General features: G+C 42.5%; 1 protein-coding gene across 1 annotated transcript in view; it reads right to left on the reverse strand.

Annotated features, from left to right (window-relative positions):
- Nucleotides 1–19,937, reverse strand: part of col6a3 (collagen, type VI, alpha 3) — a 97,956-nt gene that overhangs the window by 22,287 nt on the left and 55,732 nt on the right. The window contains exons 8-18 of the mRNA XM_072397670.1: nt 4,326–4,937; nt 3,490–4,110; nt 2,634–3,230; nt 1,906–2,520; nt 1,419–1,753; nt 924–1,002; nt 691–836; nt 497–589; nt 360–413; nt 144–215; nt 7–33 (exon numbers count right to left, since the gene is read on the reverse strand). Of these exons, the coding sequence (XP_072253771.1) occupies nt 7–33; nt 144–215; nt 360–413; nt 497–589; nt 691–836; nt 924–1,002; nt 1,419–1,753; nt 1,906–2,520; nt 2,634–3,230; nt 3,490–4,110; nt 4,326–4,937 (3,251 nt within the window). The remainder of the gene's footprint in view (nt 1–6; nt 34–143; nt 216–359; nt 414–496; nt 590–690; nt 837–923; nt 1,003–1,418; nt 1,754–1,905; nt 2,521–2,633; nt 3,231–3,489; nt 4,111–4,325; nt 4,938–19,937) is intronic.

A 19,937-nucleotide genomic window follows, 5' to 3' on the forward strand; every position in this document is an offset into this window, starting at 1 on the left:
ACTGACCTTATCTCCTGAGTACCCACGAGATCCCTGAATAGAAGAAGCAGAATGGTGTACCATTCCATTATACTATTTTTACAAAAAAAACGTTCCCATTTTAAAGCGACAAGCTAACTGTCAAATATAATGTGAGTTTTTACCTTGACACCTCTCTGTCCAGGACATCCCTGGAAACCTTGAGTTCCATTCACACCAGGAGGACCTCTCTCTCCCTATAATTACAGAAAAAGACAGTAACTTATTTAAACGAAAAACAAAAAAGATTATTTGAAGGTACAACACAAAATGTCAAACCAAAACATATGGCAAAAAAAAAACATGGGTCATACACTTAAAAACAACAAAATTCAACCTACAGGTCCACCCTCATCACCAGGATGTCCCTGGCTTCCTGGTAATCCTGGACTACCCTGAAAGACACAACAAGAAACTTCAGCTTGAAAAAAGGGCTTAAAAAAGAAAGGTCCTTTTACATTTTTTGGATGAAAGTTACCTTAGGCCCTGGCTGTCCAATTGCTCCTCTGTCTCCTCTGTTACCAGTACATTTACATGGTACTCCACAGCACTCCCTCTCTGCAATATTGTCCTATGTTGTAAAAGTACTTATACGAGTTACGATACGATTTATATCAAGAAATATATAGAAAAGATAAACAAAAATTTTTTTTTTTAATTATCAGCACTTACCAGTTCCTCCATGAGTTCATAGTCCAAGTCCATGATGTTGAGTCTTAAGGGTCTGGTGTACCTGAAGCCACGGCCAAATTCTAAAAGCAAAGCCTCCTCAAATTTTTGCACCTTCTCCAGGCCAACCAGAATCAAGCTGTTTATTCCTGTTTTGCAAGAAGTTCAGAAATGGTTAATTATGTTTCAATGTGACATTGCCTTTAAAGGTCGTCAGGACTGTATAATTGATTTACCTGATAGACGAAGCTCTTCAGTTCGTCTTTTCATTTCAGTATATGAAGCATCAAGACCATCGGTTAGATGAATTATAACCTTCGGGGTAAATGGGGAAACACACAATTTAATTTCAGATTTTCTAGCATTTCCATAAGTCTTTGTAGTGGTAAACCTGAAGTAGGGATGTCCCAATCATCACCTGACCCTTTCATTTTTGGTATCTGCTGAAAATAAGCCCACGTTAATTATCACATCTAACTAAAGGATGATCATACATCAAAGACTTTGAGACACACAAGCTACAAAATAATTTATCCAAATACTGCAGGTCCTTGATTGAGTTTTTCACCTGAGAATGTAATTACTAAAACTGAAAAAACTTCTCACGAGTGGCACTTCAGAAACATCAGATGAAATTTATTTTTGCTGACTTTTTTTGTCAGATATCAACATTTTTGAATATAAAGGATTTGACTGGGACATATCTAGTTCATACTGCTTCAGTAACCAACCTTGACAGTGTTGTCCTGTCTGACTTTGAACCGACTGATGTAAGTTGAGATTGTCTGGCCATTGAAATAAAAGGGACCACGGCTCCGCAGGTCTCTGAAGGTCTCAAATAGCTGATCAGGATTATTTGTGAAGTCTAGCTGGACAGGCTCAGAGGCAGAATCCAAAGCTAGCATACCCACTTGTACAGTGGGAGTCTGTCCACCTGAACAACTGATAGGTGCCAATTTGGAAATCCTTTGCAGAATAGCACCCATCTTGCTCTGGAGGTTAGTCTGAGCACTGAAGATATTCTGGGCAGTCACATCAAAGCCTACTAACACTTCAATGTTGCAGACTGAAAAAAAGTAGGATTTGAGTTTAGATATTCTTGGTGAACAACAGAAAACATCTAAAAACATAAAAATGTGATATTATGAAAAAAAATATACCTACTACAGATTAACTATAAACCAATTGAGTAAGAAACACAATCCTTTGTTCCATTACCTTTAGGAATTTCTTGCACACCAGAACACAAAAGCTTCCCCTTTACTTCATCATCCAAAGTCTCCAGGATTTGCTCATTGAGCTCTGAAAGTTCCTGAAAGTTTCTTGCACGAGCCACAGTGGTGGACTCACTTGCCAGGTTCTCTAACTCATTCTGATTGTTGCCCACTCCCACTGCAAAGATTCTTATACCTTTGTTCTTCAAATCAAGGGCTGCTGTTTTGCTGTCGTCATCTGAGCGTCCTCCAGTGATAAGCATAAGGATCTGAGGAGTGCCTTCATCCATCCTACTGCCTTTTTCCTTAGTAAAGTGAACATCTTGAACATGGCGAATAGCTGCTCCAGTATTCAGTTTTCGTCCACCTTTATACTCAACTTGGATAATTGCATTTAGAATATCTTGCTTATTGTTGTATGAGTTGAGATAAAAGGCATCGGTCACATCTGCAGCATGATGCGCCAGGCCAATTCGTAGGTTGTCTCTTTCAGTGAAGAACAGATCAATTAGGTTGAAAATGAACTCCTTCACTGCATTGAAGTTGTCCATGCTCAAATTTATGGAGCCGTCCATTAAAAATACTATATCAGCCTTTTTAGGAGGAGGAAGGCCTTCCACTAAGAGAAGGGAAACAGAGGTATAATAGAAAATGTGACAATACAAAAAAAGACAATCATTGTTAGACCATAACTAGAACATGAACCACAAATCTCAAGTTTGGGAAACTTACGTGGAATATCAGTCGTTGGTTGAGTTTCCAGTGGTAACTTGGTCAGTCTGGCAATAAATCTCTCTTGTATTGTTGGCAGGCTGGGGAATGTCGGAACCTGAAGAACATCATCTAGGGTAGAGGCAATTTGGGCAAGCTGCTTTGTGTCCACACCACCAGCTCCAATACCAATACAATCAACCTTAGATCCCTTAAGCAGAGGTCCATAGATAGAAACATCTCGGGTGGAGTGTCCACCAGTAAGAACCACAAGATGCTGAGAGGCCTCAGCTGAACGAACACCAGCCGATGGTTTTAATTCATTCCGTAGGACATACTCAATAGCAATTGCCAGTTCTGATGACTGTCCACCCATTTGGCGAAGCCTTTTGATAGCGGAGATAACAGCTGGCTTGTTGTTGTGTGAGTTGAGAGAGAACTCCGTTTTAACTCTGTCTGCATACTGAACAACAGCCACACGCACTTGATCAGGCTGCACATCAAGTTGTTGGACAATGTTGAGGATGAAGTCACGGATATGAGCAATCCCAGCAACACCTGTACTACTTGACCCATCTATTAGGAAAATAATGTCCTTTTTCCCAAGATCCGGTATTTCTGCAAGATCAGTACATAAGCAAAAAGGTGCAACTAAGATAATCATGTTATAAAAACACTGATATAACACTGCAAGGAAAATTTATTCTCAGGACAAATGAAGACTAATTATATAGACTAATTGCATGTCCAATTTTAAGTATTTTTCTCATATTTCTTGCTTTTCTATTGTAAAAACACTGTGTTACATTTGTACTAAATAAGATAAACTAAGTTACGCTAAAATAAACCTTAAATATATTAATATATAACTTCTTACCAGGAACTGAGGTTGGAGGAACATAACTTTTGATGTCAGTGATGGATATTGTTGTGATTGAATCAATGAGCTTTGACTCCACTGTTGGAAGTTGTTGGAAACTGTCAACATTATACGCAAGTTCTGGCTTCAAGGAAATTGTACTCAGTTCATTTTGGTCTGCATTCCTTGAACCAATGGCAATCGGTGCAATCGGATTCCTCTTAAGTTGTTTAGCTGGTGTGGATACATCATCTGTAGACTTGCCACCTGTAACTACAATGAGAAACTGAGGCACGCCATCCTCAATGCGACTTCCTGCCGACCTCTGGTAGATGTTTCTGGAGACCCACTCTATAGCCCGACCTGTATTTAGACGATTCCCACCTTTGCTTCTAATTTTCATAACAGCCTGGCGTACCTCATTTTTGGTGGAGAATTCATTGAGCAGAAATTCTAACTTAGGCTCATCGCTGTACTGCACCACTGAAACTCGAACCTTATCCAATCCTATGTCCAGCTTCTCCACAACTCTTCTTATCATTTCCCGGATGGACGGGAAATCACTTCGTAATGCTGTCGTGCCATCAATAAGAAATACAACATCCTTCTTTTCTTCACCTGTCGGTCTTGATGTGATTACTGTTAAAAAATAATGCAAACATAAATAACAAAGTGCGATTAGTCCTTGAGTTGATAGTTAGGTGTGATTAAGAAGATGAAATCAAGTGTCATGCAAAGAATAAGTCACAAGTAGAGATTCAAGCATGGCTTCAACACATACTGTAGTAGTATCAAAGAGGTGCAGAAGAATTGATTTATCAACATTTTGACAGAATTAAAGTCAGTAAAATTACCATTATAACTTGGAAACACTGGCCTCAGCCCAGCGATCTTATCATCTGACAACTCTGTGAGAGTGTTGATTAGCGATTCTTGGACTGTGTACAGGCCAGGGAGATCATCCACAGTGAAGGCAAAATTGGGAACATATGACACTACCCGCAGCTCTTTGGGGTTGACATCCCTGGTGCCAATGCTGAAGGTAAGAATTCCTGACTGTTTGAGGGAAGATGCTGCAGGACTTAGGTCATCTGTAGAGGACCCACTGGACACAACAATCACAAACTGTGGCACACTATCTTGCTTCCTGCTACCTCTTGCTGGTGTCAAAACATCCTGTGTGAGAAATTGCAAAGCCTGACCCAAATTACGCTGTCTTCCTCCTCGCTGGCTCATTTCCCTGATGCCGTTCAAAACACCCTCTTTTGTTGTATGTGTATTCAGATACATGTCAGCCTGAGCAAAGTCACCATATTGGACCACACCTATTCGAATCTTATTTTCGCCCACATTGAGATTCTCCACCACCTTACGAATAAACTCCTGGATGATAGCAAATTCCCTGCCAACACCATCAGATCCATCCACAAGAAAAACGATATCTTTCCGGGGGAAGGACTCCTCCGCTGAAATAGACAGAGAAAAGGCAACATCATGCTGTACAGAATCAATTAGACATAGATGCTTGATAGCTTTTAAACAGACTGCTCGCCCAATATTTTTTAAACAAATAGGTGAGAAAAAAAAAGAAAATAGTATAGGGCAACAACTTTTATCAGAATAAACATTTGCTTACTATAAATGCTCGAAAGGATCACATATGTATTCAGTCAGTGGCTCATTTATTTTTTTATTTTGCCATGTTGTTGCTGGAGAGCTAACAGGGTAAACTGCAAATATTCTGGACATTTCCAGTTCATTATCCATGTATTACAGAATAATCTATTACCACATTTCTGGTACACATGCAGGGATTTACTTTTATAAACCATAAAGAAGAACTTAATAACAGTGTTCATATTCGAAGAAAATACTCTACTCTTGATTTATTTTTCTTAACTCAGTAGCATCATGAGTTACTTTTAAAGCCAGTACAACTGCCATTTATTTTGACGGCTTTTACATTACATGGCAGTATGGTACAGTATGGTATGGGATAATTTAACTTAACTCATTTTCCACTATAGATAATATCCCCTCTAAATGGATGGGATGAGCCATTTATCATTATAGTGTGTATGAAACTACTAAAACACAGAGACGAGGCAACTTCACTGTGTGTGTGTTTACTGCATTATATAATTTTAGCAAGAGTTTTCATTAAAAGTCACTCACAAGTGAGAAGTATAGAGTGGTTATGCCACCAAAAGATTTTAGAATAGCCTATTGAGTTTAGAAGAGTTTGTATCTTTTGGGAGTAACCATAACAACTAAGCGATATAGAGCTTAACCAAATTATTCACGCACACAATAGGCATGAGAAAGTTATAAGCTACAGAATGTATAAAATGTTTTCTCACACATTTAATAACCTTCTCCAGCAACACTCCAGATGCAACAACACAACTAACAGGTGCAGCTGATGTTGCTCTCTGCCGCAAGAGACTGTTTTCTGCTGCTTGAGTGGGTTGAAATCAAAATAAGAATATTAATTCTTCTGCAGCAGGAGAGAGAGCTCACTCCACCAGAATAGTACATGTGATCCTACTCCTAGTAATTGCTGGATTTGTTGCAAATGGACATAAAAAAGAAAAAAAGTTGATGTAGGAGTCACTGAATCACTGAATTTGGTGATAAATTAATCCTTGGGCACAACAATGAGTTTGAGGGGATATAACATGAATTCAGTAAGGAAGACCACAATGCATGAGTCATGTTAACCTTTTCCCAGTATATATTCACCCATTCCAAAAGCAGTTTTCTTTATACAGGATTACAGGACATTGTCCTGTAAAACATAATCTCACATCTGTGTGGAATATTGTGGAATCTAGTATCTTATGCATAGACACTTTAGAATAATGATACTGCTCAGACTGACTAGCCTGATAGCTACAGCTCTCATTTGAATATAAAAAATGGAGAGAAAAAGAAAAATCTGAAAGCAAAAGTCTCTGAAAGGGGCAGCTTGAAGGTGGCAGACATAAAAAGACTAAATAAACCGATCAAGAAAGCTGGCCCAGTGGTGGGGGAGAAACTCGACACTTTGGAGTCAGTGGCTGATAGGAGAGTGGTGTTAAGACTAATATTGATCATGGACAACAAAACACCATGACACTGTGGTAGGACGGAGGAGCATGTTTAGCCACAGACTCACTAGCATGAGGTGCGACACTGAATGCCACAGGAAATCCTTCCTTTCCACAGCCATAAGACTCTACAACTCCACTGTACATTGTTATTTATGGTGAACGCAGTCATGTGCTATATCCTTACTTGACAGTGAGGAGCAATATTATATTAGTGCAATATAAAGTTTTAGTGCAATATAAGGTTCTTTCTTCTGTATTATACGTGCAATACATGTGCAATATCCATCCGATTCTTCTACCTTGGCAACACACTCACATAGAGCTGTACTTTTTAACATGTTTTTATCTAACTGAGCAGTTTATTACCATGTAAGTTTTTCCTATTTAACTTTGCTAGCACTAGTTGCGTGTGTCAATATATTGTCATGTGTGTACATATATGGGTGCAGTTGTAACTTGAGCAATTTCCAATAAAGTTTTCTGATTCAGAGTTTTATCCATTTAACTATCTATTTATTGTTTACTACAATAACATTCCACAGTACTGTCACATGTAGTGGAAAATGCCATTGGTTGCTTTGTCATCCGACAGTGCTAATATTTAGATCAGACCAAATATCATACATACAATCTTTTCTTAAACCTATGACAAGTTTAGAAAAAATATATAATTAACTAACTTGAATTCTGATCAAATCTCAAGTGCATGTTATTTGCTGTCTAAGGAGATGCACATTATATTGAATCATGTTTAAACATAAAAAAAAATCTTTCTAGTTATTATTGGCTGTGAATTCAGATTTGTATATCAAAGGATGTCTGTACAAAATACTGCTGCTAACTTTCAAGTTTTGGATGTCAGAGATTAAATCGCAGCAATGGCACATATCCATATGGTAAACATGAGGAGTTTTTGTGACGCTCCTTATTAGGTGTCATTTTTATGCAATTCAAAAGATCAACACACCAAATATTTTTATTTGGTGTGTTGACTTTGGTGTGTGACTTTATAAATTATATTGTAAAAAAAATGTATGGAAAGTTGTTACTATGTCCTAAGTATGAGATAACGATTGAGTAAAAAATAAGACATTTTAAACGTGTTTATGTGGTGATTTTAGTTATTATGATTATATGTAAAAATTAACTTTGCAAGTAAAAAAAAAGGTTCATAGTAAGGCAGGGCTGCACGGTGGTGTGGTGGTTAGCACCGTCACCTCACAGCAAGAGGGTTCCAGGTTCAATCCCTGCCTAGGGCCTTTCTGTGTGGAGTTTGCATGTTCTCCCCGTGTATGCGTGGGTTCTCTCCAGGTTCTCTGGCTTCCTCCCACCGTCCAAAAACATGCATGTCAAGTTAATTGGTGACTCCAAATTGTCCTTAGGGAGTGAGTGTGAGAGTGCATGGTTGTTTGTCTCGTTTGTCTATATGTGGCCCTGTGATGGACTGGCGACCTGTCCAGGGTGTACCCCACCTTTTGCCCGATGACTGCTGGAATAGGCTACAGCCCACCCGCTACCCAATTAACGGATTGACGGTATAGAAAATGGATGGATAGTAAGGCAGAACCTTTTCAAATAGGAACTGCAGCACTTTTATGAGACTCTCCAAAAAAAAAAAAAACCTTTCAGGTTACCATGACTAGTAACTATAAGAAACAAAGGTAATTCATTTACTTGGTGTGGCAAGTGAGTGTCAGAGGGGAGAAAAATTTAGGAATTGACATGTAAGTCCATCGGGCAAATGTATAGAGTTTGGAATGAACTTTTTGAATAAATCATTTATCTTATTTAATTGTTGATAACTTTAATGATAATAATAATAAATCTCATTTGAGAAACACTTTACATTGTAAAAACAGTCCCTAAGTGCTACAAGAGTTAAACCCATATTTTTTCCATGAAAATTTAGGATGCAGTGAGAAATATTAAAGTAAGTCTATAAAAGTGTATTGAAGTACATTTGAAATTATTTGTAAACTACTAAAAAAACAACTAAGGAGTTTATTATCTGAATTACTGATACCATGAAAAGGTGAACAGTGAGAAGAAAGTAGAAAACCATGACAATGAAGTTATTTGTTCAATGTAAAAAATATAAGATATTTCCACACATAAAAAAATCATAGATAAGGCAATACTGGCTTGAGTAACTAGTTGGTTTTGAAACACTGGTGATAATTAAAATATGAGCATTTCAATTAAGATTTTGAGCTTGGGAAGGTCAGTCAAATTAGAAAAAGAAAAGTCATACCTGGGGTTGTCAATATTTTCTGCATTTCTATACTTTGATATCTTGTGGTTCCAACTGCATAGTTAGAGACAACAATCTGTTTGAGAGCTGAAGCTGGTGTATTAACACTGTGAAAACATCTTCCATCTACTACAAATTGATGTATCAGTGGAACAACTTAAAGACACCTGCTTATGACTTCCAAATGACTTTTTGCTGTCACATCTGCACTGTAAGAGTGCCATTGCCTCCATTAGAAGGAATAATGTATTCGCTAATATACTATAAATTGCATCATACCGTGATCTTAGAGGGTAAAATGTGTCACTTTCTTTCCTCGAAAAGTAGCCAAACTTGATAATTAGAAACCAGAGCACTACTTTCCAAAGAAAACTCGCACCCCCCTCCCCATCTGTACAGTGAAGATGGAGGAAGAAGCCATGCCACGTCTTATGAAATAAACTCTTGGAGCTAAACACGTATCACATTCAATTTCTCTTCTTGAGTGTGTTTTTAACAAGTAAGATGGCCCCTCTGGCCAGAAAATGGCCATGTTTGCTAACGTACCATGTACAGTTGGTGATTCTGGGGTGACGTCAATAACCACAGCCTCCACGGAGGCCTGAAGTTGCTGTTGGACACTGGGAAGGTCAGTGAATTCAGACACAGACAGAGCGTAACTGGGGTTGTGGGATATTTTCTGCAGTTCTCTATTGTCAGAGCCTGTGCTTCCAATTGCAAAGGTCAAGACACCCATCTGTTTGAGAGCAGAGGCTGCTGCATCGACACTGTCAAAAGATCTTCCACCACTTAGTAATATTAGGACCTGTGGAACTCCTTCCAGGCGCCTGCTTCCGGCAGAGGCGGTGAAGACGTTATCCCTCAAATACTGGAGAGCTGCTCCAGTGTTCAGAGGTCTTCCGCCTTTGTGCCTCAAACCGATGACAGTGTCAAGGATCTCGCCTTTTGTTAGGTACGTGTTCAGATAGAACTGGACAGATGACTCTCTGCTGTACTGAACCACTGAGACGCGGTCTTTGTTGTCATCCACACTAAGTGTGTCTACTACTCTTTGGACAAAGTCTCTCATAGCTGGAAAGCCATTTCTAGTACCATCAGATCCATCTAGCAAGAACACGACATCTCTTCCTGGTGGCTGTCTCACCACTAGGGAAAACACAAGATGTGGGACATAATTAAATTTACGGAACAAATGTTTCCCATCTTGAAGCGTCTTCATGAATGCTGAAATCTATTTTTCCAAGTTATTCTGTTTCTGCTGGCACAACTACTGGCTGACTTAGACTTAGTAAAGTCTACCCTAATACAGTTCAAATGGAATCCTACCAAGATCTTTAAAGGTAAAATGTGTTGCTTTCTTACCAGTCACTGTTGGGGTCAAAGGTGTGGCCCTTACTAGCACTGTGCTCATCACAGTGGAGAGCTGTTCTTGGACACTAGGGAGGTCAGAGAACTCGATCACTGGTAGAGCGTAACTAGGCTCATATGATAACTTCTGTAGCTCTCTACTGTCAGAGGTCCTTGTTCCAATGCCAATTACAAAGATACCCAGCTGTTTGAGAGCAGACGCTGGGGCATCTACGTTGTCGAAAGACCTTCCCCCTGTTAGCAGTATCAAGATCTGCGGAACACCTTGCAGGAGCCTGCTCCCTGAGGAGTTTGTAAAGACATTTTCCCTGACGTACTGGAGGGCTGCCCCAGTGTTGAGGGGTCGTCCTCCTCTGTGTCTAAGCCCCCTGACAGCATCCACAATATCTTCTCTTGTGTTATATGTGTTCAGATAGAAATGGACCTCTGCTTCTCTGCTGTATTGGACCACGGAGAAACGGTCTTTGTTTTGTCCAAAATTGAGTTTCTCCACTACTCGTTCAACAAAATCCCGCATGGCGGGAAAGCCATTCCTTGTGCCATCAGAACCATCCAGGAGGAATACAATATCCTTTTTGGCAGTGTCAACTGAGAAAAGAAAGGAGGACAAAAAGTGAAAACCTTTGCTAAAAGTAGCCTCACTGGAAAATCATAAAGTGGAGCACTGCCTTTCAAGGACACCTTACCACCCCCCTCCCACTATCTGCACAGTGAGCATTAGGAAACAACACTACCACTTCTCATAAAATGCACTCTTGGAGCTAAACACGTATCACATTTAATTTCTCTTCTTGAGTGTGTTTGCAACAAGTAAGATGGCCCCTCTGGCCAGAAAATGGCCATGTTTGCTAACGTACCATGTACAGTTGGTGATTCTGGGGTGACTTCAATAACCACAGCCTCCACGGAGGCCTGAAGTTGCTGTTGGACACTGGGAAGGTCAGTGAATTCAGACACAGACAGAGCGTAACTGGGGTCGTGGGATATTTTCTGCAGTTCTCTATTGTCAGAGCCTCTGCTTCCAATTGCAAAGGTCAAGACACCCATCTGTTTGAGAGCAGAGGCTGCTGCATCGACACTGTCAAAAGATCTTCCACCACTTAGTAATATTAGGACCTGTGGAACTCCTTCCAGGCGCCTGCTTCCGGCAGAGGCGGTGAAGACATTATCCCTCAAATACTGGAGAGCTGCTCCAGTGTTCAGAGGTCTTCCGCCTTTGTGCCTCAAACCTCTGACAGTGTCAAGGATCTCGCCTTTTGTTAGGTACGTGTTCAGATAGAACTGGACAGATGACTCTCTGCTGTACTGAACCACTGAGACGCGGTCTTTGTTGTCATCCACACTAAGTGTGTCTACTACTCTTTGGACAAAGTCTCTCATAGCTGGAAAGCCATTTCTAGTACCATCAGATCCATCTAGCAAGAACACGACATCTCTTCCTGGTGGCTGTCTCACCACTAGGGAAAACACAAGATGTGGGACATAATTAAATTTACGGAACAAATGTTTCCCATCTTGAAGCGTCTTCATGAATGCTGAAATCTATTTTTCCAAGTTATTCTGTTTCTGCTGGCACAACTACTGGCTGACTTAGACTTAGTAAAGTCTACCCTAATACAGTTCAAATGGAATCCTACCAAGATCTTTAAAGGTAAAATGTGTTGCTTTCTTACCAGTCACTGTTGGGGTCAAAGGTGTGGCCCTTACTAGCACTGTGCTCATCACAGTGGAGAGCTGTTCTTGGACACTAGGGAGGTCAGAGAACTCGATCACTGGTAGAGCGTAACTAGGCTCATATGATAACTTCTGTAGCTCTCTACTGTCAGAGGTCCTTGTTCCAATGCCAATTACAAAGATACCCAGCTGTTTGAGAGCAGACGCTGGGGCATCTACGTTGTCGAAAGACCTTCCCCCTGTTAGCAGTATCAAGATCTGCGGAACACCTTGCAGGAGCCTGCTCCCTGAGGAGTTTGTAAAGACATTTTCCCTGACGTACTGGAGGGCTGCCCCAGTGTTGAGGGGTCGTCCTCCTCTGTGTCTAAGCCCCCTGACAGCATCCACAATATCTTCTCTTGTGTTATATGTGTTCAGATAGAAATGGACCTCTGCTTCTCTGCTGTATTGGACCACGGAGAAACGGTCTTTGTTTTGTCCAAAATTGAGTTTCTCCACTACTCGTTCAACAAAATCCCGCATGGCGGGAAAGCCATTCCTTGTGCCATCAGAACCATCCAGGAGGAATACAATATCCTTTTTGGCAGTGTCAACTGAGAAAAGAAAGGAGGACAAAAAGTGAAAACCTTTGCTAAAAGTAGCCTCACTGGAAAATCATAAAGTGGAGCACTGCTTTTCAAGGACACCTTACCACCCCCCTCCCACTATCTGCACAGTGAGCATTAGGAAACAACACTACCACTTCTCATAAAATGCACTCTTGGAGCTAAACACGTATCACATTTAATTTCTCTTCTTGAGTGTGTTTGCAACAAGTAAGATGGCCCCTCTGGCCAGAAAATGGCCATGTTTGCTAACGTACCATGTACAGTTGGTGATTCTGGGGTGACGTCATTAACCACAGCCTCCACGGAGGCCTGAAGTTGCTGTTGGACACTGGGAAGGTCAGTGAATTCAGACACAGACAGAGCGTAACTGGGGTCGTGGGATATTTTCTGCAGTTCTCTATTGTCAGAGCCTCTGCTTCCAATTGCAAAGGTCAAGACACCCATCTGTTTGAGAGCAGAGGCTGCTACATCGACACTGTCAAAAGATCTTCCACCACTTAGTAATATTAGCACCTGTGGAACTCCTTCCAGGCGCCTGCTTCCGGCAGAGGCGGTGAAGACGTTATCCCTCAAATACTGGAGAGCTGCTCCAGTGTTCAGAGGTCTTCCGCCTTTGTGCCTCAAACCTCTGACAGTGTCAAGGATCTCGCCTTTTGTTAGGTACGTGTTCAGATAGAACTGGACAGATGACTCTCTGCTGTACTGAACCACTGAGACGCGGTCTTTGTTGTCATCCACACTAAGTGTGTCTACTACTCTTTGGACAAAGTCTCTCATAGCTGGAAAGCCATTTCTAGTACCATCAGATCCATCTAGCAAGAACACGACATCTCTTCCTGGTGGCTGTCTCACCACTAGGGAAAACACAAGATGTGGGACATAATTAAATTTACGGAACAAATGTTTCCCATCTTGAAGCGTCTTCATGAATGCTGAAATCTATTTTTCCAAGTTATTCTGTTTCTGCTGGCACAACTACTGGCTGACTTAGACTTAGTAAAGTCTACCCTAATACAGTTCAAATGGAATCTTACCAAGATCTTTAAAGGTAAAATGTGTTGCTTTCTTACCAGTCACTGTTGGGGTCAAAGGCGTGGCCCTTACTAGCACTGTGCTCATCACAGTGGAGAGCTGTTCTTGGACACTAGGGAGGTCAGAGAACTCAATCACCGGTAGAGCGTAACTAGGCTCATATGATAACTTCTGTAGCTCTCTACTGTCAGAGGTCCTTGTTCCAATGCCAATTACAAAGATACCCAGCTGTTTGAGAGCAGACGCTGGGGCATCTACGTTGTCGAAAGACCTTCCCCCTGTTAGCAGTATCAAGATCTGCGGAACACCTTGCAGGAGCCTGCTCCCTGAGGAGTTTGTAAAGACATTTTCCCTGACGTACTGGAGGGCTGCCCCAGTGTTGAGGGGTCGTCCTCCTCTGTGTCTAAGCCCCCTGACAGCATCCACAATATCCTCTCTTGTGTTATATGTGTTCAGATAGAAATGGACCTCTGCTTCTCTGCTGTATTGGACCACGGAGAAACGGTCTTTGTTTTGTCCAAAATTGAGTTTCTCCACTACTCGTTCAACAAAATCCCGCATGGCGGGAAAGCCATTCCTTGTGCCATCAGAACCATCCAGGAGGAATACAATATCCTTTTTGGCAGTGTCAACTGAGAAAAGAAAGGAGGACAAAAAGTGAAAACCTTTGCTAAAAGTAGCCTCACTGGAAAGTCATAAAGTGGAGCACTGCTTTTCAAGGACACCTTGCCACCCCCCTCCCACTATCTGCACAGTGAGCATTAGGAAACAACACTACCACTTCTCATAAAATGCACTCTTGGAGCTAAACACGTATCACATTTAATTTCTCTTCTTGAGTGTGTTTGCAACAAGTAAGATGGCCCCTCTGGCCAGAAAATGGCCATGTTTGCTAACGTACCATGTACAGTTGTTGATTCTGGGGTGACGTCAATAACCACAGCCTCCACGGAGGCCTGAAGTTGCTGTTGGACACTGGGAAGGTCAGTGAATTCAGACACAGACAGAGCGTAACTGGGGTCGTGGGATATTTTCTGCAGTTCTCTGTTGTCAGAGCCTCTGCTTCCAATTGCAAAGGTCAAGACACCCATCTGTTTGAGAGCAGAGGCTGCTGCATCAACACTGTCAAAAGATCTTCCACCACTTAGTAATATTAGGACCTGTGGAACTCCTTCCAGGTGCCTGCTTCCGGCAGAGGCGGTGAAGACGTTATCCCTCAAATACTGGAGAGCTGCTCCAGTGTTCAGAGGTCTTCCGCCTTTGTGCCTCAAACCTCTGACAGTGTCAAGGATCTTGCCTTTTGTTAGGTACGTGTTCAGATAGAACTGGACAGATGACTCTCTGCTGTACTGAACCACTGAGACGCGGTCTTTGTTGTCATCCACACTAAGTTTGTCTACTACTCTTTGGACAAAGTCTCTCATAGCTGGAAAGCCATTTCTAGTACCATCAGATCCATCTAGCAAGAACACGACATCTCTTCCTGGTGGCTGTCTCACCACTAGGGAAAACACAAGATGTGGGACATAATTAAATTTACGGAGCAAATGTTTCCCATCTTGAAGCGTCTTCATGAATGCTGAAATCTATATTTCCAAGTTAGTCTGTTTCAGCTGGCCCAAAGACTGGCTGACTTAGACTTAGTAAAGTCTACCCTAATACAGTTCAAATGGAATCCTACCAAGATCTTTAAAGGTAAAATGTGTTGCTTTCTTACCAGTCACTGTTGGGGTCAAAGGCGTGGCCCTTACTAGCACTGTGCTCATCACAGTGGAGAGCTGTTCTTGGACACTAGGGAGGTCAGAGAACTCGATCACTGGTAGAGCGTAACTAGGCTCATATGATAACTTCTGTAGCTCTCTACTGTCAGAGGTCCTTGTTCCAATGCCAATTACAAATATACCCAGCTGTTTGAGAGCAGACGCTGGGGAATCTACGTTGTCGAAAGACCTTCCCCCTGTTAGCAATATCAAGATCTGCGGAACACCTTGCAGGAGCCTGCTCCCTGAGGAGTTTGTAAAGACATTTTCCCTGACGTACTGGAGGGCTGCCCCAGTGTTGAGGGGTCGTCCTCCTCTGTGTCTAAGCCCCCTGACAGCATCCACAATATCCTCTCTTGTGTTATATGTGTTCAGATAGAAATGGACCTCTGCTTCTCTGCTGTATTGGACCACGGAGAAACGGTCTTTGTTTTGTCCAAAATTGAGTTTCTCCACTACTCGTTCAACAAAATCCCGCATGGCGGGGAAGCCATTCCTTGTGCTATCAGAACCATCCAGGAGGAATACAATATCCTTTTTGGCAGTGTCAACTGAGAAAAGAAAGGAGGACAAAAAGTGAAAACTGCACTGCTTTTCAAGGACACCTAACCACCCCCTTCCCACTATCTGCACAGTGAGCATTAGGAAACAACACTACCACTTCTCATAAAATGCACTCTTGGAGATAAACACGTATCACATTTAATTTCTCTTCTTGAGTGTGTTTGCAACAAGTAAGATGGCCCCTCTAGCCAGAAAATGGCCATGTTTGCTAACGTACCATGTACAGTTGGTGATTCTGGGGTGACGTCAATAACCACAGCCTCCACGGAGGCCTGAAGTTGCTGTTGGACACTGGGAAGGTCAGTGAATTCAGACACAGACAGAGCGTAACTGGGGTCGTGGGATATTTTCTGCAGTTCTCTATTGTCAGAGCCTCTGCTTCCAATTGCAAAGGTCAAGACACCCATCTGTTTGAGAGCAGAGGCTGCTGCATCGACACTGTCAAAAGATCTTCCACCACTTAGTAATATTAGGACCTGTGGAACTCCTTCCAGGCGCCTGCTTCCGGCAGAGGCGGTGAAGACATTATCCCTCAAATACTGGAGAGCTGCTCCAGTGTTCAGAGGTCTTCCGCCTTTGTGCCTCAAACCTCTGACAGTGTCAAGGATCTCGCCTTTTGTTAGGTACGTGTTCAGATAGAACTGGACAGATGACTCTCTGCTGTACTGAACCACTGAGACGCGGTCTTTGTTGTCATCCACACTAAGTGTGTCTACTACTCTTTGGACAAAGTCTCTCATAGCTGGAAAGCCATTTCTAGTACCATCAGATCCATCTAGCAAGAACACGACATCTCTTCCTGGTGGCTGTCTCACCACTAGGGAAAACACAAGATGTGGGACATAATTAAATTTACGGAACAAATGTTTCCCATCTTGAAGCGTCTTCATGAATGCTGAAATCTATTTTTCCAAGTTATTCTGTTTCTGCTGGCACAACTACTGGCTGACTTAGACTTAGTAAAGTCTACCCTAATACAGTTCAAATGGAATCCTACCAAGATCTTTAAAGGTAAAATGTGTTGCTTTCTTACCAGTCACTGTTGGGGTCAAAGGTGTGGCCCTTACTAGCACTGTGCTCATCACAGTGGAGAGCTGTTCTTGGACACTAGGGAGGTCAGAGAACTCGATCACTGGTAGAGCGTAACTAGGCTCATATGATAACTTCTGTAGCTCTCTACTGTCAGAGGTCCTTGTTCCAATGCCAATTACAAAGATACCCAGCTGTTTGAGAGCAGACGCTGGGGCATCTACGTTGTCGAAAGACCTTCCCCCTGTTAGCAGTATCAAGATCTGCGGAACACCTTGCAGGAGCCTGCTCCCTGAGGAGTTTGTAAAGACATTTTCCCTGACGTACTGGAGGGCTGCCCCAGTGTTGAGGGGTCGTCCTCCTCTGTGTCTAAGCCCCCTGACAGCATCCACAATATCTTCTCTTGTGTTATATGTGTTCAGATAGAAATGGACCTCTGCTTCTCTGCTGTATTGGACCACGGAGAAACGGTCTTTGTTTTGTCCAAAATTGAGTTTCTCCACTACTCGTTCAACAAAATCCCGCATGGCGGGAAAGCCATTCCTTGTGCCATCAGAACCATCCAGGAGGAATACAATATCCTTTTTGGCAGTGTCAACTGAGAAAAGAAAGGAGGACAAAAAGTGAAAACCTTTGCTAAAAGTAGCCTCACTGGAAAATCATAAAGTGGAGCACTGCTTTTCAAGGACACCTTACCACCCCCCTCCCACTATCTGCACAGTGAGCATTAGGAAACAACACTACCACTTCTCATAAAATGCACTCTTGGAGCTAAACACGTATCACATTTAATTTCTCTTCTTGAGTGTGTTTGCAACAAGTAAGATGGCCCCTCTGGCCAGAAAATGGCCATGTTTGCTAACGTACCATGTACAGTTGGTGATTCTGGGGTGACGTCATTAACCACAGCCTCCACGGAGGCCTGAAGTTGCTGTTGGACACTGGGAAGGTCAGTGAATTCAGACACAGACAGAGCGTAACTGGGGTCGTGGGATATTTTCTGCAGTTCTCTATTGTCAGAGCCTCTGCTTCCAATTGCAAAGGTCAAGACACCCATCTGTTTGAGAGCAGAGGCTGCTACATCGACACTGTCAAAAGATCTTCCACCACTTAGTAATATTAGCACCTGTGGAACTCCTTCCAGGCGCCTGCTTCCGGCAGAGGCGGTGAAGACGTTATCCCTCAAATACTGGAGAGCTGCTCCAGTGTTCAGAGGTCTTCCGCCTTTGTGCCTCAAACCTCTGACAGTGTCAAGGATCTCGCCTTTTGTTAGGTACGTGTTCAGATAGAACTGGACAGATGACTCTCTGCTGTACTGAACCACTGAGACGCGGTCTTTGTTGTCATCCACACTAAGTGTGTCTACTACTCTTTGGACAAAGTCTCTCATAGCTGGAAAGCCATTTCTAGTACCATCAGATCCATCTAGCAAGAACACGACATCTCTTCCTGGTGGCTGTCTCACCACTAGGGAAAACACAAGATGTGGGACATAATTAAATTTACGGAACAAATGTTTCCCATCTTGAAGCGTCTTCATGAATGCTGAAATCTATTTTTCCAAGTTATTCTGTTTCTGCTGGCACAACTACTGGCTGACTTAGACTTAGTAAAGTCTACCCTAATACAGTTCAAATGGAATCTTACCAAGATCTTTAAAGGTAAAATGTGTTGCTTTCTTACCAGTCACTGTTGGGGTCAAAGGCGTGGCCCTTACTAGCACTGTGCTCATCACAGTGGAGAGCTGTTCTTGGACACTAGGGAGGTCAGAGAACTCAATCACCGGTAGAGCGTAACTAGGCTCATATGATAACTTCTGTAGCTCTCTACTGTCAGAGGTCCTTGTTCCAATGCCAATTACAAAGATACCCAGCTGTTTGAGAGCAGACGCTGGGGCATCTACGTTGTCGAAAGACCTTCCCCCTGTTAGCAGTATCAAGATCTGCGGAACACCTTGCAGGAGCCTGCTCCCTGAGGAGTTTGTAAAGACATTTTCCCTGACGTACTGGAGGGCTGCCCCAGTGTTGAGGGGTCGTCCTCCTCTGTGTCTAAGCCCCCTGACAGCATCCACAATATCCTCTCTTGTGTTATATGTGTTCAGATAGAAATGGACCTCTGCTTCTCTGCTGTATTGGACCACGGAGAAACGGTCTTTGTTTTGTCCAAAATTGAGTTTCTCCACTACTCGTTCAACAAAATCCCGCATGGCGGGAAAGCCATTCCTTGTGCCATCAGAACCATCCAGGAGGAATACAATATCCTTTTTGGCAGTGTCAACTGAGAAAAGAAAGGAGGACAAAAAGTGAAAACCTTTGCTAAAAGTAGCCTCACTGGAAAGTCATAAAGTGGAGCACTGCTTTTCAAGGACACCTTGCCACCCCCCTCCCACTATCTGCACAGTGAGCATTAGGAAACAACACTACCACTTCTCATAAAATGCACTCTTGGAGCTAAACACGTATCACATTTAATTTCTCTTCTTGAGTGTGTTTGCAACAAGTAAGATGGCCCCTCTGGCCAGAAAATGGCCATGTTTGCTAACGTACCATGTACAGTTGTTGATTCTGGGGTGACGTCAATAACCACAGCCTCCACGGAGGCCTGAAGTTGCTGTTGGACACTGGGAAGGTCAGTGAATTCAGACACAGACAGAGCGTAACTGGGGTCGTGGGATATTTTCTGCAGTTCTCTGTTGTCAGAGCCTCTGCTTCCAATTGCAAAGGTCAAGACACCCATCTGTTTGAGAGCAGAGGCTGCTGCATCAACACTGTCAAAAGATCTTCCACCACTTAGTAATATTAGGACCTGTGGAACTCCTTCCAGGTGCCTGCTTCCGGCAGAGGCGGTGAAGACGTTATCCCTCAAATACTGGAGAGCTGCTCCAGTGTTCAGAGGTCTTCCGCCTTTGTGCCTCAAACCTCTGACAGTGTCAAGGATCTTGCCTTTTGTTAGGTACGTGTTCAGATAGAACTGGACAGATGACTCTCTGCTGTACTGAACCACTGAGACGCGGTCTTTGTTGTCATCCACACTAAGTTTGTCTACTACTCTTTGGACAAAGTCTCTCATAGCTGGAAAGCCATTTCTA

This window comes from Leuresthes tenuis, unplaced genomic scaffold, assembly GCF_036924035.1.
Source record: "Leuresthes tenuis unplaced genomic scaffold, fLeuTen1.0.hap1 SCAF_12, whole genome shotgun sequence".
NCBI classification, from domain to species: domain Eukaryota; kingdom Metazoa; phylum Chordata; class Actinopteri; order Atheriniformes; family Atherinopsidae; genus Leuresthes; species Leuresthes tenuis.